The sequence below is a fragment of the Macrobrachium rosenbergii genome, chromosome 50 (assembly GCF_040412425.1).
Source record: "Macrobrachium rosenbergii isolate ZJJX-2024 chromosome 50, ASM4041242v1, whole genome shotgun sequence".
Classification (NCBI taxonomy): Eukaryota; Metazoa; Arthropoda; class Malacostraca; order Decapoda; family Palaemonidae; genus Macrobrachium; species Macrobrachium rosenbergii.
In genome coordinates this window covers 26418031-26443630 of record NC_089790.1, presented here as the reverse complement: position 1 = coordinate 26443630, position 25600 = coordinate 26418031, and the positions used below count along the sequence as shown (strand labels likewise).

At 36.5% G+C, this 25600-nt stretch overlaps 1 protein-coding gene and 1 long non-coding RNA gene across 2 annotated transcripts in view; one reads left to right on the top strand and one right to left on the bottom strand.

Annotated features, from left to right (window-relative positions):
• LOC136832785 (uncharacterized) overlaps positions 1-25600 on the bottom strand; it is a 445886-nt gene that overhangs the window by 132864 nt on the left and 287422 nt on the right. The gene's annotated exons all lie outside the window — the stretch shown is intronic.
• Positions 3788-6184, top strand: LOC136832780 (calphotin-like). Its single transcript, XM_067094321.1, has 2 exons — positions 3788-3900; positions 4376-6184. Exons 1-2 carry the CDS (start codon positions 3883-3885, stop codon positions 5744-5746), a joined length of 1389 nt encoding a protein of 462 aa, XP_066950422.1. The 5' UTR covers positions 3788-3882; the 3' UTR covers positions 5747-6184.

The window sequence follows — 25600 nt, the reverse complement described above, 5'->3', positions numbered from 1 at the left end:
GACTGCAGTGGTATGGCCATGTGACGAGAAGGGATGAGACATTATGTGGGGAGGAGAGTGATGCAGATAGAGATGCCTGGTGGGAGAGCGAGAGGAAGACCAAAGCGAAGGTGGATGAATGTACAGAAGTTAGAGAAGACCTGAGAGACAAACAATTGTCAGAGGACGATATATTTGACCGAGCCAGGTGGAGGAAAGCTGTCAGAAACATCGACCCCACATAGACGTGGGAAACGATGCGAAGAAACATCGACCCCACATAGACGTGGGAAAAGATGCATAGAAACATGGACCCCACATAGACGTGGGAAAAGATGCAAAGAAAGATCGACCCCACATAGACGTGGGAAAAGACGCAGAGAAAGAAGGAAAGGTTAATTGCATATTCTGTTACATACCAAATATTTATTTTCAGCTTTTTTTTTTTTTGCTTTTTATTGTACATTTATTCTTTCTCCCCATTTCTTATTTTTCTCATATTGCCTATCATTGGACATTGGGAAAACTTACTGTGCGAGTCCTTGGTCATTTGGCTGGTTTCATGACTGTAGGGTATGATTTAAAATGAGCCGGTATAAATATATTAAAAAAAAAAAATTATACCAAAAACAAGAAACCGATTCTGTAGGAAAACTGAGTCCTCTGAACTGCAGCTGCGACCTAAACAACACTTCAAAATCAGTCCACGAAGCAACAGTCTTGTTACATAAGCCAAGAGGGCAAGTTGGTCTACTGGGAGGTTAGGCTCGGGAATTCCAAATCTTACATGTTGACATGCCGCGTGCATGCGTGCGCGTGTGCGTTTTTGCTGCCAATGAGAAAGAACCGCATATGGGAAACCGGTCTCACGGAGCTGGAAGGCCAAGGGGAAGGTTACGGGAAGGAATGTGAAAGCAGAGACACGATTCTTACTCAGCTCGTTTGCTCGCTGTTGTTTTGTTGTATCCTTTTCCATCTAGTGATTATTTTCTTCAATCTGTCTCTTTTTCATGTCTGCTTCATACGAAAAATTTGCTCCTACACTCCTCTTAACTAGTATTATTTATATTTTATTTGATGTGTTTCTTGTCCTATTCTTAGCGTTGATGCCAAAGGAACGGACTACTTAATGCCCTAATGAAACCAAGAGCAGTTACAGCAAAATAAAATAAAATAAATAAATAAACAAATGAAATTCAAAAAGAAACGCTTTACTCGAAATGGAATGATGAACCAGCCTTGTATATTTCTTACTGGTCCTAATATGTTACCATTATATTTATTTCATTTTCCTCTATATCTATTAGATGATATACTCCCTACCGCTTCAAGGACTGTTTATTACTAGTTCAATCTACGGTATTATTACAAGACAAGACAAAGTGATTACATAAGTTATCGTAAGTAATGACAACACCAAAGAATGATGTAGTAACTCACAATTCTCCGCTAATGAATGGGTATTCACTCATCATTATGACTCCCGTGCTGAAAGACAGCAAGCAGGATCCTTATCGAGGAAATGATTCCCTAAATAGTGGAACTAGGGGCCTGGCTGCTTCGCGAATGTTGATGCTGGAGAGTTCAAGGAATGCTGTGATGTTCTCGTTGTCATCCATAATTCAGAGGTCGACATAAGATCAAGAAATGCTCTTTGATTTCTCGCTGCTGATTTAGACACTGTAATGTCATGATGGTTACCGTAACCACATTTTGTATATAAATACAAATTTTCATGCTAAGCAGTTCGCCTATTGAGATACTAATAGTTGACAAGGAAGAAAATAACAAAACGTTACTATGTGATCTATGTGATATAACGTAGCAGATAAAGTTTAATGAAATATCAATGATGCACTATGACGTTGTAAGGAATTCACAGCTACGGCGTATCAAAGGCTTCACCACCAAACAATCATTTAGTAGTGGACTCAATGCACCTGCGAGCCAGTACGTCAACAAGGAGATGCTGATTCTGATTTCGATATCATTTTTGCTGCTCATGAAATGAATGAAACAAATGAAAACAAAGCCTTCATTATAAGGACAGATGCACTCATATCAAACAATCACCTGCTCCGTCCATAAAGAGAATGAAAACAGCGTATTTTACTACCTTCTCATATATATATATATATATATATATATATATATATATATATATATATATATATATATATTATATGGTATTTAGCAGTGAAAGTGGGGAGCTACAGGTTTTTAAGATAATACTGAAGTCAGGCTGAAGAATACGGTATTCTCAAGTATAATATGAATTCTCATAAGCAACTTTTCTCAGAAGTCTCTGCTGTGTAAGATTTTCTGCTATTCCTTTAGAGAAATGGCTCGATATGTCTCTTCTTTAATTCAACTCTTCTTTGTCAACAGATCGTTTCTACGTTCAAGATAATATAATCCATAATTAATTATAACAAAAAAGAAAGAAAAGCAAGCAGAAAATACAAATAAGTCGAGAGCTTCAGGAATAAATTAAATCAGTAATACAGCCGATAGCACTTATTTGCGATGAAGTGTTAACGTTTGGTAAAAAAGATTAGCATAGCAGAAGGTGGATGTTTATGAATTAATGTTCTATCTAACCGAATAAAATAGGCCACCTGCCAAGCTCATTAACACAGGAAACAGTGACGTAATAGGAGAAATTTGCAGCATGAAAAAAAGTGAACTGAAATTAAATGCTCTTTCTATTCTTGTTTTAAATGACCACTGCTATCTTGACAGACAAGTTAATTTTGGAACATCAAACGATACCGACGCACAAAACGAACCCAAACTGAATAGTTCGCATTACCTTTAGATTCCTCTAAGAAGAGGAAGGAACACTTATATTTAGAAATATAAGGGGGCAGGGTCTTAATTAAAATGTAATTTGTATCGAACACAATTCGATAATCTCCCAAAAGGCTGTCGAAGTAATTGTTACCAAAGGGAAGTTTGTAATAATAGTCATTAGTTACATATTTCAATGTACTCTCTCTCCGTATTAGTTAGGATCAAGTATACTCAACTTTCAAGAAGCATACACACAAGATATGTATACACATACACACGCACACACACACATATATATGTATACTGTGTATGTATATATATACATATATAGAATAACTGGATCAAATTAAGGAAATGACAGAACCTTGTAGAGATTCTAGTATCCCTAAGACAATTTATGTTAATGTGTATACCAAAGTGGTAATTGCTGGAACGATAAAAACTACCCAGTAACCAGGTGTTTTGTAAAATGACATTAATTGTCGATTGTATCAAGAAACAATGGATTTTCATTACACAGGAAGCTAGATGGATAGATAAATAGATGACTATGTAAGTAGCAAATGTTATACATGCACGAAAATACTGAGGAATGTGTTTCTATTCAAGGTCTGCTTGAACACTGAGACAGGTTTGTAATCCCAAAGAAAGTGAAGGTCTCGAAGCCAGAACGATTTCTTTGCTTCTCATTTCAATTTTCGTCGTCATAGGATTATGACTGGTGGCACAGCGTTCCCATTTGTTGTTCTCAGATTAAATCAATGCTTCCATTCTGCAACTCGGCATAAAAAGTGATTAAAAAGAGAAGCAGAGCGAACTGAGCACCTGTCCCACCTTCTCAGAATGAAGAAAGTGGGGGCAGGGAGGCCTCACATAAAACAATCCTCTCACATTCCCTCACCTTTACTGTTAGCCGTCGAGGTAAAATTCGCCCCTCCGTGAAAGTTGAACTGAGAGTCGACGCAACCATTTTTCGCCCGATCCAGTTTTTAACGCGTTGCCGCTGACAGGGTATATAAACTTCGGTGATCCAGGCACAGGGCATCACTCTCACTTCTTCCTCTTCTAGTCGCAAGCCAATTCTGTGGCTACTCTTCCTTTCCATTCGCTATGAAGATCATTTTTCTCGTGAGTGCGCTTCCATGGGCAGTTCGAAATGATTCTGGTGTTAATCGAAAGTGCGCCCAAAACCTAGTTGACAAATAAGCCAAGGAAAATAATGGTTTTCATCTCCTTTGAAACTCTCATGAACTTATATTCATTTCTTTTTTATTTACTTAATGCAATGTGTCACAACATTTTTAAGGAAAAATATTGTTAAGCTCCACTGAAATATCATCAGTACATACTACAGGCTTTTTAGGCACCACAGAAATGTTACCAAAACACAGTGCAGGTTCTGAAGATAAGCTAGATATTGGTATTATTTGTATGCGACTCTCCTCACTTGATTTTTTAAGGATACTGCTTTCACTTTACTGTATAATTTTGTTGACACATTAAACTAATTTCGAGACAACTATAGCCTGTATTGCATTACTGTATTATTTCAAGCACAAGTATTAAAAACTTTACCACTATTAAACCGTATTGTCCTTTACAGGTATTAAGTGTCCTTGTCGTGACCTGGGCACATCCAGCAGCTGATGGCTTTGGAGACGATGATTCTAGCGAAGAAACCCCAGGTAATTTAGACGACACATTTCAATTTGCTTATGCAGTAGCCTCACCTGAACATGGAACATTCCATGGACACCAGTCAACACGGGATGAAGCAGGCCACACTTCTGGGTCCTACTATTCATTAGGTGCTGACGGGCACTGGCGACAAACCATCTATGCTGATAAGGGTTTGGGTTTCCAGGCCCTGTCTAACCAGCGACCAGCAGGCTCTCCTCCTCCCCAGGTATCTGCTGTTAACTACCAGATCTTTGTCCACCCAGGTGCAACAGCTGTCTCTGCTTCAGGCTCTGGTCCTATTGATACAGAAGCTCTTATTGGCCAACCAGTTGCATCTGCTGCACCCATCGCAGCTCCCCAGGTCAGTTTTGATGTTCGAAATGAAGCTAATGAACATAGTTTCCCACAACCAAGTGGTAGTAGTGCCGCAGCTCCTGCTCCAGTACTTCCGTCATCATTATCAGCTGCCGCAGCACTTACAGCTCCTGCTGCAGCAATTCAAACAAGCACTGTGGCATCTGTTTCCCCTGTTGTAGTTGCTCAAACAGGAGCTGTTCCTGTATCTCCAGTAAGTGTAAGTGTCCAGCAGGCAACACCATCTCCCATTTCGTTTGTAACCCCAGCTCCACCACCCGTTAATGTTGCTGTTCAAGCTGCACCCCAGCCCACAATTAATGTACAACAAATTCCTCTTGCTCCTATTGATGTCAGGTTGCAAGCTGCTCCATCACCTACAATTAATGTTCAAACTCCCCAGCCCCCACCAGTTAGCGTTAGACTGCAAGCAACCCCAGCTCCTCCCATCAACATCCAGGCTGCTCGCCCACCTCCTGTTAATATTGCTATCAGAAATCAAGCCCCTGGTCCCATAACTCTGCAGACGGCTAGGCCATCACCTGTCAATGTAGCCGTTCTTGGGTCACCTCAAGGATCCATTAATGTTCACGGTGTTGCACATCCTCCACTAAATGCTGGCGTTCGTGCAGCTCCTTCTGGTGTACGACAAGCAGTTCTTTCTCCAATAAATTTAGCTGGTCTCACCTCTCCAGCTGGACCAGTTACTGTTGGCCAGGGTGCTCCTATTAATCTTGCTGTAAGAACTCCTTCTAGTGGTTCTGTTTTGGCTGGAGGGGCTGGACCTGTGGGAGGATTTCAAAATACACGTAGGGGTGTTGTAGCTGCGACCACCATACCTGTGGGTGGCCTTTCAGTTGGTAGCAGAGGCAGTTTTGCAAGAGGAATTCCCTTTGGAACTCGATTAGTAGGAAGCCGCCCAGTTGGTAACTTGATATAATCTATACTATGTATTGATGGTTTTCTTCCAGAAGTAACAAAGCGAAACCTACTTGAGAAAGAAATGTTATTTCTTTATTGAGAATTACTGTTTCAATCTTGTTCTGAGGTTTTTTCCTCTGATGTGCAACTGGTAGTTAGTGTTCTAAATGCTGATTAATATTAGCTTACACTGTGCAATAAGATAATTCTGTTTACAGTTAATTGATCTAACTGTGACACAGAAACGAATGCCTAGATTGCTCCAGCTCAAGCTAGTACTAATCATAATTCTAAGTCACCTATTTTGTTGAAAATGTTATGTTACCCAGTAACCATGTTTTGTTATAAATTATTGCCTGTTATGTTTTATATTTTTCTACGACAAATCACATATTTCTATATATATATATTTCCTACTTTTATACCTCAAATGTTTTGAATAAAATATTGTTACAAACCTGGTATTTTTCAACATTCACAATTACAAAAAAGGTCTACAGTTATGATCTGATAATGTTAGTGCAAAGAACTGTCCAGTTATTTATAAACACAATCCTATTATGTACTTTGTACAAAGAAGTCCTATCTGGCTCCTCAGGATAAAGATTTTTCTGAATCTTCTTAAGTCGACATCAAACTAGAAAGTAATATCCAAATCTATCAAGCCATTAAGCTTAAGGGAAGTTTACCATTAAGGTATTTGGTAATGTGCTTTAAAAATACACACGCAAAAGTATAATCAGGATTACCATTAAAATCCGAATTTTATCATCTTTCTGACAAATGAATCTAATAGTGTGGAGGAAAGTACATCTCGGTGGATAATCATAGTGTCTTGCCATAGGTCAAGATAAGCATCTGTGTCTTCTTTTGGCATTATTATTATTACTATTTGTCAAATGGTATTCATCTATTTAAGAATGATCCATATTAGTCTGACAGAAAACAGAGTGAAGATGAGTGTAGAAAGGAATCTACATATAAAACAATGGCAAAATCATGAGTAACTAAATCAATAAATGAAATAAAAACAGATGACAAAATAAATGACACTTAAAAATAATATAAATAACCTAAGAACCAGTATTGTGCAATTTACAGTAAAATTCTTACTTCTGCTAAACGTTAATGGCCATGAAAACTTTTTCTATAGTTTTACAGTAAATGCAAGAAAATACAAACTGTGTATTTATCACTGTGAAATCGTGGCGCCTTACCAGAAAAAGTTTGCAAACACTCAGTAGAGCATGAATTCCTTATTAAGTCCAATGGCATACACATAGGGGTGATAGTGAAAACTTTCGTTTAACATCCGATAAAATCTTTTAAATTACCATTGCTATGAAGAATACTCAACCTTAGCGAACGTTATCGTCCGGGTTTGATACAGTAAACACTTAAACAGTAATTACAGAAGAAATTATATCTAGGCGTTGAAATACCATAAAATATTGTCAAATACCCCTAGTCATTAACTACAATGTCACTAAAATATGATTATTTAAAAGTTAATTCATTATCCAATAAAGGGGATGTCACGAAAACCTCATTCCTTATTGTACCACACATATACACTACACAGTTCCAGATACTTTGTTTTGTATCGTTATCCAGTGGATAACAAGAGTAGTTCATCATTTTTCTCAATTTCCATTCAATGCTGTCTTGTTTACAAAAGCTAGAGAAAGGTCCCACAACTCGAAACAGTGGAACACCCGGCAGAATGGGTCTGAGCTTACTGAAACTGCCATTTACTACGTTTAAATTTGGCATGAAACAGTTAAAAAGTTAAGTGCAATACCACAATAAAATAACATTATATTCAATATCATTAAAGAAAAGTCAAGATGTAGGCGAGAGATATAATCTCTGGTATTACTACATGCGTGATCAAACTGGAGGAATTATGCCAAGAAACGAAAGCTAGTAACTTTAAATATACATGACCAGCTCTGCTTCGATAAGTTCATTTCGGTATTTGAAAGAAATCAGTGAAATTTTGCTTCAATAAATCACAGTGACCTTTCACACCAGTTCTACTTGTTCAGGTACTGAGGAGAAATCGCGTACTCTTGTCTCTCACCTAAACCTTTCCACCTCAACATGATTTTGAAAAAGCCGTGTTCTGAGCTAAAAAGCTAAAGCTAAAGCTAAAAAGTTTTATTCTAATGCTCCCGACTGGAATAACGTGCTGCAGTATGCTGCACTGAAATCTTATTTTAAGGGATAAATACACCAATCGTTAAAGTCCATTATTTCCAGATACTAATGGATGGATTTTCATAACATTCTCAGGAAAATTAACCATTACTTGGTGATGATACAGACTTTTATTTATAAATCGTTTTTCCAAGGAATGTTCAAGAGTTATTCGTAGATAGACTAAAGCATCAATTTTGTTGTCTGGCGCTCTGGTCTGAGCAATACGTCCTGCAGTAAAAAGCTCTATGCACAGATATAATTCAGATAGTAGGGAGGCCACTCCACAGATTTCTTTGGTAAATGACTGCAACGGGAGGAGACCCATATTCTTGGTTTAAAAGCGGACCGAGAGCTCTGAAATTGTCTGTCAGTGCCATAATGTATCACCGATATAAAACAACTATTTCATAACTTTATTAATATAGATAGATACTTCAGCTAACATTCAGCGTCTTATGTCATATAATTCATCATATCTATTAATACCGCTTAAAGGGAGGTCTATTTACAAGAACAAGGCTTCACCACGATAAAAAAAATGCCTTCCACAGATGAGAATCAGTGAGGCTTAGGAAAAAATCTAAACGTGGCAGATGCAGCATCTTTCTTGCATCATTTCAGTATTAGAAAAAGCACCAGCTGCCATAAAATCACCAGTTGCAATGAAACCTAACACAATTTGTCTTAGACAAAAAAAAAAAAAAAAACAATACTTGGGCGTTCCTTCCTTCGGTGACCCGGGACTGCTTTTTGTGAGAGCGTTCCTTACCTGGAGTTACATTCACCGATCTCATACGCATTCATGATGCCAACCTGATACCCTCCCCAAATAAAAAATTACAAGGAAAAAAGTATGAATGGCTGCTCAGTGGGAATCCACAGACCGATGTTGTTATTACGAACTTAGGAACTAATTCGGCGCTATCATAACCTATCATCAAGGATAGCAACAGGCTATAGAAACTAGCGGTAAAAGTCGTATAGAATTCTTGGTATTGCCTTGTAAAATTTAGTTAACTTGCCTCATGCTTCTGCCAGAACATGTTTTTTACGCAAATGATAACGTAAGCAGTAACAATAGCTCCTCCGAGGGCAGTGTCAGCAAAATGACCATAGATATTTTTTTTTTCTCACATTTCCGGAAAGTCCCTCAGGTCGGAGAACTTTTTACAAACGCTGTTAACACGTAAACTCATTTAACAAAACAACATATTTTTTATAATTAATTTGCCTGGCACAGCCTCCAAAAAAATGCTTTAATTATTAACACCATTATTCTCCTCAAAAATATCGGAAGTTAAAAGTATGTGGTAAGTTTGCTGAATCTCACCACACGACCTCAAGATTCCAACTCTCCCCAACTCATGATATCGTCCTGACTCACCCACTCTCTCTCTCTCTCTCTCTCTCTCTCTCTCTCTCTCTCTCTCTCTCTCTCTCTCTATATATATATATATATATATATATATATATATATATATATATATATATATATACAGTACATATATATTATAATATTATATATATATATATATATATATATATATATATATATATATATATATATATATATATATATATATATATATATATATATATATATATATATAATGTATATTTGCCCCAGGCTTTTTAGCCGATAACCATCGCATACCTCCACTACTGATCAACTACTATCAGAATCTTTTTCATCCAAAGCACGAACTTCATTCAGAGAGAGCGTGGGGTGTTAATTCTAAAGTCCGATATCGTAACCAATGAAACACTTCCTTCTCTTTCTCGTAAAGTCCGCGAGGTCTGTCGTTCCCTTAAAACTCAACTATTTGGACGACTTGACTTATTTGATTAAGATATGAGTCACTTTGAAGTGTCACACTCTAATAAAGCTATGATGACAACGTCACATTAATCTTCAAAAAACGCTTTGTTGAATGAAATTATCTAGATTATTGTGAAAAAGAATATCGTGCAATAAAACCTACCGGTCTACCGGTATTCGTGTTACGGAGGTTAGTCCATTTTTTTTCTCTCCCATTACTAAAAAATACGCACAAAATGGCCCTGCTATAAAATTCATGTAAATTCATCAGATTAGCACAATGGGGTACCCCTGTGGAAATTCATTCATGTAAATCAAGGCAAAATGAATCTTGTATCTATTACTTTTTTTTTTTAATCTATGGTGATATCAAGAATCTAGTACCTCATAAAGACGAAAACTTTGTTGCGCGAAGCGTATCAATTGTAAGGTGCCATATAACGAAATAAAAAATATAGTGAATTTTCTGTGGGATCCGAATATGAAAGTGCGAGATTAGGTTGTGCTAGAATGGATCCCATGTTTTTACATAGTTACGATGCGTCTTCCTCAGTAATCTGACGAGATCTGAACAAATTTCAATCTCCTTTAAGAAACATTTGTACAAAAGGCATTTGTGAGTTTGTATATACTTTTTTTAACTGAACAGGTTGGCCTGCTTATGAGAAAAAAAAGACATGACTTACTTTGACGTTCATTCTTCAACAGTTAAATCAAGGCTAAAAACTACGTACGAAAACTTTCTGAAATTCAGCTTCTTTATATTCAGGAACAAAAGGCTCATTATCAGAGCACTGACAAACCCCTATCTTGAACAGTCTACCCAATACACCTTTAACTTGCACATACTCTCCACTTTCATGGATATTTAACGCCTTCCGTGCCGATTCCCCTTTTACTTCATCTCCCATATACTGTCTCTGTTTCCTTCTGCTTCTTATAAAAACTTTCGAATTAAAAACCACTAACGGTCTTCAATTCTCTCCACGTGACCATACCATCTCAAAATACTCTTATTAGTCTTTATACCTAAGTTAACCTTTTTGCCACATCTTTGTTATATTTCTAAATTTCTTTTTTTTTTAACCTTTCGTACACCACATATGATTCATAACTAATAAACCTCAACAGCCACAACCATTTTCTTCAATTAGCATTCAATATCGGCACATGCACAATCCCTTAAGACGTTCCTACGTGCGCTTACATAGACATTCCTCTTCTGCTCACCCACTGTGAGAGAAGGACCATCCTTCCTCCTACCGTTGAGCTACATTCAAACCACAATACCTATTTGGTTCAACTATTTTCTTTTACTCTCGTACCCTAAATCCTGCAACATTCCCGTTCAATTTTTTCTTTCTTAAATATTTTAAAATAACTTCACTAATCTCTGTAGCTTCTCTTTATTATTATCAACTAACACTGAATCATAACGAACGCTACCAACTACACATTCCATTCTCGATCATTTTACTTATAGTCCACAAAGTTGCATGTACTTCTTTCCTCTTCCCGGCTCCTCTCAAAAGTACCTCTCTAAAAAGTGGAGACATAACCCTGAATAAGACTAATTTTTGCATCAAACCAATAACTTGTCCAACTACATGTTTAACAAACACTTCACTTTCATTATTGAGCTTTTATTTACCATTATCAACACATCGCTGCCTACGCCAAAATACTCAGCATATTCAGCGTCTGAGTCTCGACCAATTCTATCATAAACTTTTTCCACATTCGTGCATACCAGTGATACCATTTTCCTTTCACTAAAACTTTTCATAAAATTGTTTCAAACAAACACTTTGTACAAACAATCTCTAATTGGTCTCATGCCAAACTACTCGTCTTTTATCAATCTTTAGTAATCAGTCTTACTTTCTTAGTCTTTAGGAATCTTACTTTCTCAATCTTTATGCAGTCTTACTTTCTCAGTTTTTATTCTATCTGTTTCACTATCTCAGTCTTAAATTTACTTTTTCAGTTTTTATGCTACACGTCTGTCATTTCCTCAATTAAAAACCTGCTATACAACTCAAAAGCATAATGTGTAATTATTATGCCTTACAATCTACCATTTATCTCCTTATGCAAAGGATTGAAAATCTTGAGAACTTTTCCTTCATCCAGACATATCTTACACAATCTGGTCAGCTATGCTAACAGCACCACACCGTATCATTTCTAATGGAATCCAATCATGTCCTGGAGCCTTTCAATTCGTCAACCGTTCATTTTTAACAATTACTTTTCTAAACAAAATCCAGTTCAGATTAGCACTTTCCTTTTTTATATGCTTCAGATATGCCTCTCTTCTGTTCTCTACATTCGACAGATCTGCAGATTCTGCAGGCAGCATCTCTTTGCGTGTATCTTATAAGAGCCTTATGCCTATAACCATTCCTGTTTCCTCTTGGCCACATCACTCCTTTCTTCTCACTTTCTTCCTGAATACTTCTTTCGTTCTGTTACATCGCTCCAGTTATCTTTCCCATCACGCAACTTTACTTCGAACACACTCATTTCTCCGCTGATCTTTCATTTCATTAAACCGCCAAGCACAAAGTGTTAACTGTTGTCACAGCCCAGAATGTTTGTATGAAATGGAAAGGTATATAAAATTTAGGCCAAAATCCAAGCGCTGGGAGCTATGAAGTCATTCAAAACCGAAAGTGAAATTGAGAGTGGAAATGTTTGAAAGGTGTAACAGGAGGAAAACCTCGCAGCTTCACCATGAAACAACTGTTAAGAGAGGGTGGAAAGTAAGATGGAAGGGAATATGAACCGAGGTACAGTAAAAGGAATGAAAAGGGTTGCAGCTAGGGGCCGAAGGGACACTGCAAAGAACCTTAAGTAATGCCTACAGCGCACTGCGCGAGGTGCACTGACGGCACTACCCCCCTACGGGGAATGTTTGTATACTCCTCTTGAACTTCTACCTCTGCGGTATCTTTAACACTACCCCACATTCTTCCAACTTTTTCTTTAATGATCGAAAAACGAACACGTCTAAGGTAATAAATGACAAGTAATTAAATTAAAATTTAAAACATTAACCAGTTATGTCTTCCACTTTTTCCTTAAGGTATTCTCTCCGTGTTTCTGTTTTTACTCATTCTTCGAATTCAGGCCGTACTTATCATTCTCCCTGTTTGTTTCTATTTTCCTTCTCCGTGCATTTGGTTGTCAGGAAAACTGGCTCATAAAAAATAGTGAGATACACTTTAAATGTTATAACAGGCTTTAGAATCTGAATATTTTAAACATACATCTAAACAACTATTTGTTTTTATTTAGATTTTGGCTTTGCTGCTTCATCAGGTTACATTATTCCGAAAGCTATTGCCTTGCTGGCAATTACAATGAAAGAAATGTGCAAGAAAGTGACATAAAGGCTTGTGAATATAAGAAAATAAAAAGTGCATGATTGTCGAAATTTCACAGAGATTCTCAAAAGAAAAATACAAATCTAAAAGACACACACACACACACATATATATATATATATATATATATATATATATATATATATATATATATATATATATATATATATATATATATATATGTATATACATAAATATGTATACATATATGTATATAGTGTCGCATAATTGATGATTTTTAATGTAAAAATATTTAAATTCTGTTACTTTTGGTTTATTAATTAAATCTCTTTTAATTTTGCATTTTTATTTTGAGAATCACTGTGACATTTCGACAATCATGCAATTTTTTTTCTTATATTCACAAGCCTTTTCCGAATAAACGAATAATTCAAACACACTCTTGTTGGAATTTCCCTTGTTTGACACAACCAATTTTCTAAGTAGCTTTCCACATTCCTGATTGCTTTCAAAGAAACAGCAAATGGTTTGGGTTCCACACCTCTCCTGCATTCCTTTCTCTAATTGTTCTTGATGACTTTCCAGTGAAAGTGTCAACCTCCTTTTAGTCAAGTTAATTTAATGAGAGCAAAAGGGTCATTTCCCTCTGAAGATTTGATGTCCGTGTCAACGGCGAAAATCTAATACCATTCACTTTTTTTTCCCTCCAGAAAATTGAGCAGTGCACATGCACCCTGCAACTTTATCCTAGGCTCTCCTCCCGCGGGTCCAAACAAGGTGACCTGAGGGTATCTCCTCAGTCACTTTCTGGACAGTACTGGGCTACCCCGAAATAGCAACTGAGTCACCTGTCAAGGATTTAATGATTTAATGCTAATATGTAAAATAAATTGATGATGCTAAACTATCCAAAAAAATGATTTTCATCCAATGAAGCCCGATACCGTCCTAAAAGATATCTCTAGTTACAATTTAGGGCCAATAAATTTCTAAATGTAGCTGATATTTTAGCTAGGAGGTCAGTTAGCCTTTAAATGAGGTGACCTGTATGTCTTTTGATTCTCCCATCCCTTTGAGATCCGTTAAATGTTTCATTATTTGTTGAAATTGAGAATTTCGTACAATAATTTAGAGGTTAACTAAGAAGTACTAATCCTAAAAAACCATGAATAATCTATTAATTTAAAACCAGAGAAAAACTGCCAAACCCTAATCAATACCGAAAAGAAGAGAATCTTCGAGAATCAAGAATTTCACAACTCAGAGGTCGGAGTCAAGGACACTCAAGCGTGAATTTTTGGTGTCATCACTGAGCCTGACAATCCAACTGGTATTATTCCTGAGAGTTGTGCGTTCTAAGAGCAGGCTGCAAGAGGAACAGGACAGTGAAGTACCTTTTGGGTAGTAACAGGCTCAAAGTTTATGGCGCTTGAAAACAATGATTTTTCGTTGTAAGGACATATTCAGAATTAACAATTGACATAAAGACTAAATATGACGAACTTAAGTAAATGTTTTTCATTACGTTTCCATATTCCATTCCTCCTCCTCCTGATTTATTCTGTTCTCACAACGAGGGCAAGGCACCATCTCTTTTGTTTTCTCTTTGTAGATTTAATTAGGGACTTGGTTTTTTTTGTTAGTCATGCCCACTTCTCTATACCTGAACATGAAATCGGGCGCCTGAGACAAAGCATGTATGGAAGACTTTAAAAACATGAGCTACACAAGACGGTCAACCTTACGACACTCGGGCTCAATCTGGTGAAAATTAGAAATGGGAGAAGTTGCCAAAGAATACCCCAAATTGAAAATGCTGCTCACTAACAAACTTAAATACCCAGAGGCCAGGCACCTGCCATCTTGTCTCACTGTTAAGGGAAACACTGCTCTCTTTGACGGTTGAACCAGATAATGTCAAGATTGGGAACAAGCAATTACATAAATTAAAAAGACCTCCCACTTTGCTCTAAGCTGCATAAAAGGGCAAACAGCAACTTATTTCTTTAGTAAAACTATAGATCCTGTGAGGGACCTCTGCCAGAGAGAGCAGATGTTGCATGGTCATCTGTTTGTAGCCAAAACTGCTCTTTTGGAAGCTTTGTACTGTGAAACAAGTGTGACATACACCATTTGAGAAATCACTTCAGTGTGAGACAAATACATGTACTTAAGCTTGAACTCTCAACATTGACCTGTTAAGAATATAAGGTGTAAATGAGAAACTCCAAATAGACAAAGACCAACTGTGCATCACTAGTGGCTATTCATACTGAGGAATGGAATGGAATGGAGTATGAGATTTAGGCACAAAGGCAAGCACTGGGACCCATAGGGCCATTCAGCACTATGGTGAGAATTAATGAAAATGCAAATTAAATAAATAATGAGTTGAAAATTACATATTCTAAAGATGACCAATGTTTAACAATGTAAAAGCAAAGAGATTTAATTACTTATGTAATTAAAATTTACATAAGATAAAAAATGACACTTCTATAAAATTATCAGGTCTTTTACAAAAACCAGAAGCCTTTGAAAAATTTATAACTGGGCCAACATCAATGTTGTCCAATAAAATTTCATTGATGGTTGTACAGTGTACATGGTACATCCGCCTTTCATTAGCATACCTAGTGCAGTGAACCGTAATGTGCTCGACTGTTAATGAGTTATCTCAATGAACACACAGTGGAGCACTAATACCATCAAGAAGAAACTATGTGTAAGTCAGCAGTGACTGATCCTTAGCCTTGTTATAATAAATTCAGTCCTTCTGTTGCTTTCATAGGATGATTGCCAAAACCCTATTTTAGACCTAATAGTCTTTAACTGCTTATCATCAGCAAGACGGGAAGATGACCACCGCTCCTGCCACGTACTGAGTGTATCATTATGTACTGAGATTTTCATATCAAAGTGGGGCACTGTATTTAATTTACAACAATTTCTCCTTGGGTACAAGCATTCTTTGCTTCTCTGTCCACTTCTTCATTCCCTGGGATCCCAACATGACCAACAAAACATATTGTTTTACGCCTTAGCAAAATACAGAAAAGCCATGCCTAAGCCTTCTTTACTAAAGTATGGGATGATCTATAATTGTTAAGGTTTTCCAGAGCACTTTTACAATCTGAATATATGACACAAGACTTCTTATTTGAGTGATATGCTGTATCTAGGGCTTCAATAATGTAAGAGAGTTCAGCTGTATATAATGAAGCAGGAGGCAGTTTTGCAACATTACAAACATCATCTGTGACAAAAGCTAGACCAACTCCCTCACTTGACTTCGAGTTATCAGTATAAATTTTATAGTCGTATTATGAGTTTAATCGCGTTCTAAACACAGTGATTTCATTACTGCGCCAGAGTTGCTCTTTTTTACTATATTTTTCTTGGAATTTAGCTATTGGTATGAGCCAAAGTGGAATTTTGGAAAGAGCCAACTCATGAACATTCTGAGCCTGTAAAGAAGTATCGTTTACAGACACATTCAGATAGATCTGGAATGGAACAGGAGATCTTGGTTTGAAAATGCTAGCATCATGTTGAAGAATAACCCTATTTGATCAATTACCTGCATTAGTTTTAAAACTCATTAAGTATTGGAGGTCTAACTCCCCTTGCCGTAAATCAAGTGGAAGATTTTGGAAAAGCCCTAGAACAAATACGCAGACCCATATTGTGGAAACATCGAGCATCGAGCTGGTGGAGTTTACTTTTGCATGCTGATGAATAAATCTGATATGAATAAGTCGATCTACACAGTGCATAATATACAGTAGTCATAGCAAAAATTTTTGTGTGTGCCCCAGTTAAAACCAAATATCACTTTCAAAAGACGGAGGGATTTATTTACTTTACACTTTAAAGTATCAATATGCTTAGACCAAGCGAGTCTGGAATTAAAAATAATTCCTGAAATCTTTACATCATCTGCATAGGGTAGAACAGACCAATCAAGTTTCAAATCTGGTACAACTCCTTGACGTCTACACCCAGTAAAACGAACAGCAACCGTCTTACTGGTAAAAAGCTTGAAACCATTTTGTTTTACCCATCTGGGGATAGATTTGATGGATTTTTGTAAATGTTTGCAAGCCAATTCAGCATCATGTGCACTGCAATAAAGAGCTAGATCATCAACAAAAAGTGAAGCCCGTATAAGATTTGAAATTTGACTGATGACACTATCAGCGGTAACAGAAAAGCATGTCACATTTAGCAAACTCCCCAGTGGAACAACTAGCTGGAATGGGGAGGACAAAGTATTTCCTATCCTTACCGGTCTGTTAAAAAGGAGCTAATGAACATAATTATGTTTCCTTGTATGCCTAATTTACATATCTGCTTAATAATTCCATGACGCTATGTTGTATTATACACTTTTTCTAAAAAAAAAAAAAAATACACCAAGTTTCTAGCATTGGTTTACAAAGCAGTGGGTCAAGGGTAGATCTGATTTTGCGAAAGCCAAACTTGAATGGAGAAAACAATTTGCGTGTTTCTAAATGCCAAACTAAGTGAGAGTTGATCTTCTCCATCAGCTTCCATACACAGCTAGTAAGAGCTATGGGCCTGTAACTGGTAGCTTGATGAGGGTCTTTATTCAGTTTTTTAATTGGAATTGCCATAACAATTTTCCATCCCATTTCTGAATTCCAGTAACCTAAATTTTGTTAATAATCTAAGGGGTATGTTTTTACCTCCTCAAGTAACTGTCTAAGCATTACATACAGGATGGTACTTACCCTCACCAAGAGAAATATCATCCACTGGAGAAAGGGCATCTTTGTAGTTCATGAAGAAATAAGTTAGCATTATAAGCTTCAAGATTACCACCAGATAGATCTAAAGGAACACAGGAGTCCCCAATCCTCTGAAAGCCACCGGAGTAATAATTTGGACTTGAAATATTGAAAAAGTGCTGACCTAGGTATTCAGCTTGTTATTAGTGAATCTCCCTTCTTTAAAGAGGGTTCAGGAGGAGGAAGTTTCCATGCAAGCTTCCTTACTTTCTTCTAAACTACTCTGGGTGGAGTTCTTGAATTTTTCCCATTTGACTAGTACATCAATGTACTTATTTTTGCATTACGAAAACATCGACGCTGTTTTGCCACAACTTATTGATATATTATCTTAGCAGTAGTTGTTCCACTTAATTTGTATTCTTTACAACATCTAGTAATTTTTCTGAGAAAAGCGCATTAATTATCCCAAAAAGGGACAGTAGATCTTTATAATTTTCCACTGGTTCTTAGTATAGCAATTTGAGCACTTGTTGAAACTGTTTTTGAGAAGCGGTCATATGCTTTTGAGTGGCAATTAAAAGATCCATAAGACTTTCCTAATATTATACCCTCCTTGTGTTTCATCGAGTCTGCTTCCATTCCCTTCCATATCAACCTGCGTTTTGCAGACTGCAGAGTGATTTCGGATATTTGATAATTCAGGCCTGGACAATCTGCATCCCGTCCTATAACTAGCGCCCCGATGGCTACAGACGCGAACTTTCAGTAGGCGTCTCGTACATCCCACGTAGGTTCCAATGTCATTTATTTATAAATATACTTGTCCCAAGTGTGAGCTGGGAACATACGTGGGACGCACGAGACTCATACTGAAAGTCCGCTTCTGTAGCCCATCAGGGCGTTAGTTATAGGACGGGATGCAGATTGTCCAGGCCTGAATTATGAAACTTCCGAAATCAAAACGCAGACTGATATGAAACATTTCGAAGTAATAGCTACAGCCCAGCACGAGGACGAGCTAAGGACTTGAGAGTCAATTTTCATAAAAGCACTCGTTCCCTCGTTAAATACCCAGACGTCTTCTTCACCTCTGTTTATTACCTACTGTGCATTTCAGGGCCGTGTCTAATTGATTTTCGTCGATAAAATCTTTACAAAGCATCAGGTATGGATCGTATTTTGGAAATATCTATTTGAAGCCACAGCCTAATTGGCAAAAATATGCAGTGATGTCTAATGTTGATAACTGAGGCACTTATCAGAGTAAATGAAAGAAATTTAAAGGGAAAATTAGCTAAATCGAGCAGGCTCGTCGATAGAGGCTAGTAAAACGTCATTACTGAAGGCCCTCCCACTCACTGATACTGTAGTACGACGCAAGGCCAAGAATGACAAGGTCTACCCAATTGGGTGGGGTCGCCTCCCACCTAGGGTAACTACGTAGGCGATGACGTATCTTAGAGGTACCTGCTCATTACGGCAATTCACCAGCTGACGCAATAAGGAGGTAAACAAAGCTGCGCCTACATGGGGGATTTTGGGGGGAAGTGAGCAGACCTCTTTCTCTTGGCCTTGGTATGACGTACTTTACTAGATACCCCGCCCATATACTTTCTAAATGAAGACTCAGATGTTGGTAATAGTAGTATTAGTAGTAGTACATGAAATTCTTATACTGTTTCACACACTCAAACACCTACCCTACATTCTCTCTCTCTCTCTCTCTCTCCTCTTTTCGATGAGTTATGTCTCTAAGTGGAGTACAATAAGGGAATGGGCATTAAATGAGAGTATTAATTGAGTAATTCAGTTCCATGGCGCAATTCACGTTTCCTTTAGCTTGAAATATGCACCAAGTCTTAGAGTAACCCTAAGAAAGCAACCATTGTTACCCTGGAGTTTCTGTTGCTTCATATTGTCTCCTCAAAAGTTGCAGTTCACGTGTACCTGCTTAGTCCTGCTAGATGAATGTGACAACGCAAGTGTTCTAACCTTAACTTATTTTAATGCATGATCAATCCCCTGATAAATCCACAGTGCTTGGTAGAGCAAGCTGCTTCCCCTTCATTATTTTATTTGTGAGCCTCTGTGTCAGTTTTGTTGTTTCTATACGCTTGATTCATTTACTTGAAACTGACACTAATGTTTGTTATAGGGTTGTTGAGTGGTTATCAGTGAGTCTACTGAATGTATTCCCGGTTTTATCTATTTATTTATTTTTTATGGATTTGAAGCAGGGATTGTCGTTTTGGAGCTTTTTCTTTTTCCCGGGATTCCGGGATAAAATTAGCCCTAAACCCGGGATCCCGGGAATTCCCGGGATTTTCAGTTGTCTAAAATTACACATTATACCTTGTTTCCCTTTCAGATTTTTGATGTGCTTAGCATTACTAGATATGCAGAAATATTAATGTAGATTGACTGTCTTATTAATTCCACCTAATGTTTAATTACAGCATACACTTTGTTTGTCAACAAAGTAAGAGGAATAAGAACAAGAGCTAAAATGTGCTTCGTTTACTACTTTATTTTTGTTCTGCTTCCAAATTCCAGTGCGAATGAAAATGTAAATTATAATGAAAAGAGTACTTAATGACAGAAAATGTAGTAAAAATAGATGAAGAAAAATTAAACGTATGCATTCTTTATTTATAACATAAAGTAAATGAATGAGAAGTTTTTCATAGAGTAAGATCTTATATAACACGACACAGTGGACGGTACCCCACACGGGCTGCAGTCACTCATCACAAACACTTCTAGTTCAAAACCTGCTGCAAACTTGTTCAAAGCATACACTCTGTTGGGACTGCTTCGCGTGATTACCGTCCCAAACATACAAAATAAAGCATTAGGTAAACAATAATACTAAGTTTCCACATGATAAAGAAGGAATATGTTCCTCTTGAAAAATCTGCAAACTTATACATGATTGTTTTGCCACGGTTTTATACCCCTGTCCCCTATAGATTTAGTTACTGCAATAAACTGGAAACGATGAAACAGACGCTTTATCTTCCCTCCATGGATTTATTTGACAGGACTTATCCTGCAAAAGCGTTGCAACTTGAAATTTTACAAGATTTTAGCAATTTTACTAGATTTTAGCAATTTTAGCAAGATGATGCTGATGGGAAAATACAATTCACTGAAAATATAAAGTATTTTATATACATATCAAAACAATGACATAATCTAGACATCTATCATTATTATCATAAGGATAATGACAGAAATTGTCTGTATTTATATTATATAAAAATACAAACAGAACAACAAGTCCACAACCATCCTGCAGCCAAATTTGTCCCTATTTTTGTACTTAATTTTTATCCAGGGATTTCCTGGGATTTGCAAAAACATCCCGGGATTATTAAACCTTGAAAATTCTCCGGGATCCCGGGATCTCGGGAACCCGGGATCCCAAGAAAGAAACCCTGATTTGAAGTCACTCATTCTTTCAATTTTCACTTCTTTCAGTATGATAGTATATTACCAATTCCAAAGGTTTTTTATAACTGATAGTGAAAGGGTAATAGAAATTGCGTTGTAGTTGCTATGTATTCCTATAGTCAGTGTAAAATTGTACAATGAAAATAGTAATATTGCCATATGTATATATACCAAATTCCTTTGCTATAATACTGTCAAATGTACAGTATATACAGTATACCAAATTCTTATTCACTGCCCGTAGTATCACTAATGGAAACCGTAATATTATCGTCATTCTCAACAATGATTTGTCTACCATTTCCTTTAATACTGGAATTTGATGCAGTCATGCTTCTGTTTTATCAATGATCGCGGTGCTATGAACGTAATACAGTTACTGCTTTCAGTGATAATGGCACTTTCTATAGCAAGCGTTGTTTTTTTTTATTCTTTTTTGGTATGTGTTTTTATCTTTAGTTTCAACTGCTATGGTCGCCTATTTATGTGACGAGCGCTAAGAAGCAAAGAAGTAGTAGTTTCAACTCGGTTAAGTTTAGGCAAAATCTCTGGCAATTTCTTTATCTATTTACTTTGACTGTACAGATGAAAATGTTTAGATTATCATCCATTTATAGTATATTACCTTACAATTTCGATATTACCGCATATACTTCTCAAGGTATTGTTTATTGCACAAGAGGGTTAAATATTTGTTTCTACGACCATTATCATACTACTGGGAGCCCTACTATTACGTCTGATGTCATAGTTTACGTCACAACTAGCCTCTCTCTGGGTGCTTACTAAATTTAGCTAAGTTTCCCTTTAAATTTCGTTGATTTACTCTGATAAGTGCCTTAATTATCCACGTTAGATATCACTGCATATTGTTGCCAATTAGGCTGTGGCTTCAAATAACTATTTCCAAAATACGATCCATATCCGGTGCTTTGGTAAGATTTTATCGACGAAACTCGATTGGACACGGCCCTTAAATGCACAGTAATTGTTTTGCTGATCTGTTTATTTCCTACCAGTTTTTACTTTTTCATGTTTAGTCACTTTTTGACCAAGTACTGGGTAGGTTTATTTTAGAGTATTTTAAGAAATGTATTTCTTTAATTGGATTTTATGCAGTGACGTTCCTTTTTATTAAACAAAAATATATGTCATTGCAGCCTTGAAAATACAATTGATTGCTCTGAAACGCCGTCGTCCATTATAAATGCTGTTAATTGTTCGTGTGCCTTTCCATCTACCCTTGGCCTTCGTATATATATGTATATATATGTGTATATATATATATATATATATATATATATATATATATATATATATATATATATATATATATATATATATATATATATATATATATACACACACACACGTGTGTGTGTGTGTGTGTGTGTGTGTGAGTGTGCGCGTCGATAAAGGAGAATAAAATACAAGAACATTGGCCACTGCAAAGGCAATTGTATTTACGGATAACATTGTAACTGTCTTTGAGTAATAAATGCTTACTGGCTTGTTCTGCCTAGCAAAGTAATTAGTGTTAACGCTAGTTGTTAAAATTTTCTAGTTATAATAATTTTTCTCAAAGTAAAGGAACCAAAGCACTGAACAAGTATATACCCACAAGGGGGAGAGATAAGGTAATTTTTGGTGTATGAAGGACTATGTGGGCATGCCAGCTTTGTGTAAGAAATTCTAAACACATGAATGATTACTTTTAACCTTGAGAGAGATTAAAAACAAACTGTATTCTGGTATGCCCTGACGGTAATTATTACAGTAATTATTACCGTGTAACTCCATTTCTTTTACAGCAGATGGCATATCGAAATACCAGGTTACAAATGGTAATTCTTTTTGACCCAATACACAAAGAACATGAACTTTTGCGAAGATGAGTCTTATAATACCGGTCATATTGCAACACCGTAACATTTATCACTTTCAAAAGCAAGCAGCTAGCATAAGGGAACTGAGACATACCACTGAACTTTACACATTACCTACTTTTTTTTTTATTTTACATCGGAAAGTGTTCAGTTCACTATTAATTAAGAACATCGCTGTCTTACTGTACTGTAGGCCACTTTATATCGTGATTATAATGCAATGCAAAATCTCAGTCTCACGCTTTACCAGCCGAACCTCAATTCCTAAGTAAAGACTGATGTTTTCTCCTGTCAGGGAGCCAGGTATGCAAGCATGAACATTCAAATCACACTGAGGATCGACAGTTCTCACCTTGCTCTCTTCAGCTATAGGTTTTTCCCCCTACCGCAAGTCTAAAGAATATTCTCCCCCTGGTTGACATTTTTTACTGACTGCCATAAATTTCAAGAAACTGGATTCTCGGCTCCCTTCGTGATAGGTGCCCCTATTAATCCTAGAGACTCTAAACTAATAAAACTATCTTTCCAGTACCATCAACTCCCGAGAAATAAAATAAAAGGAAAATAATATCGAAAAGTTTCAGACGTCATATAATAACAGCATGGAACAACATAATGCATCACAAAGGTAAATAGGATGAAAATTATCCAAAATATCAGCAACAGCAGCTCTGAACTTAAAGGCAGATCAACTTTCATACCGAATTTCAAAATTTTCATGCTGAGAGTCCCTTTCGTGTCATAATGACTCCACGAACCGTGTGGATTTATATTGCCATTACTCCAATGCTTTACCAAAGCTTTACTATTATGCCACTTCAAAAAATGCAATGATAATTCAAAGAAGGCATTCAGAATTCCCTTCCCTTACACTCTTTGTTCGTTTCAAAAGAAAGAAAAGACCCATGATAAATTTCAGAGGAGACCAAGAGAAAGGAATGCAAAAAAAACCTGATGTGCATAAGCGGTTGATTGATGGACTTATTGCATACCATTAAACTGGTTTGCACCACACCGAAAACGCTAGGATATCTGCTAAAAGAACTCACAGTAATGCAACAGGAAAAAATTGTAATAAAAATTTAAATCACAAAACGGGAAAAACGGTAAAGACAGAATATTGATAAAAATGGAAATCACTATAATGGAGTGGGGGATTTTGACGAATCGCTTGCAGCTTTATCTAGTTTCCTTTATATTATCTATGATTCAGTACTCCAGTGCACAAAAAATACGCTAGAACATCTTTATACTGAAAAGAGGAAACATCCAGATTAATATAATCAACAAGGGTCTTTCCATGAGTTTATATGTTCATATGGACACCTACGCAATGGGAAAATTTCTTTTGGGTATCTTGAAGGTAACACCGCAATTTAAATTAAAGTTTCTATGTTGTTCATCAGAGGACATGAAAAAATGTACAATAATCAAAGAGAAGATTTTCCCAGATTAGGAATCTGGATACTAGCAGGTCATAAAAGTAAACAGTTTGGATGCAATATAAATACACAAATGTACTGTACACACACACACACACACACACACACACACACACATATATATATATATATATATATATATATATATATATATATATATATATATATATATATACTGCAAATCAGCGCATTTTTTATTCTATCAAGAGCATGATCATTCTCAAATGTTTTGGTTTGAAATATGCGTTCTGCTCATCTCTCCAATCCCTATCATAAAAAGACAATTATCCATATGATTTTTAACTGATGACAAGTTATATAATTTCCGATTTTTTCTGTAATAATACAGTTATCGAGTCATCAAATGACAATGACATTCTCAAGAGTCTTTCATTCGTGATTGTCAATAGAAATGTTTGCAGTTCGGTTATAAAACAGGGTCAGGAAATCAACATATTTTTACTCTATGGGATTCACTAACAGTATTTTAAGATCTCTCCTCCATAAGTGAAAACGAATAGTATACTTTACCTCTAAATAGGTAACCGGAACTAACAAGGCAAATATTCCAGAAAAAAAAAAACGAAAAAATGATCAGTTGAAGACAGTCCAGAAGATGACAATTTCTTGTCCAAACGCATTCATGGTAACCGACAACATCAGACTGTCGATAAAGGACCAAATTTGTCTAATCGTGGCAGTAACGTCACCCCAAAAAACTGGCCACTTTTTTGCTAACCTACAAAACCTTCTACCAGGTAACTCCTTAACTTCTTTACCTCCGATAGCTCCTTCGCTGAGAGGACGTAACAGAACGGTACTTTAACACCTGATAAAGCGTAGATAATGGACTTGAACTCATTTGGTTCTCGTGGCCGTTTAACACAGCATGAGTAAACAGAAACCGATATCATTATTCTTTGCTTTACGAGTCGATATGTAGCTAAGTGATGCGAACGTAGTTTTC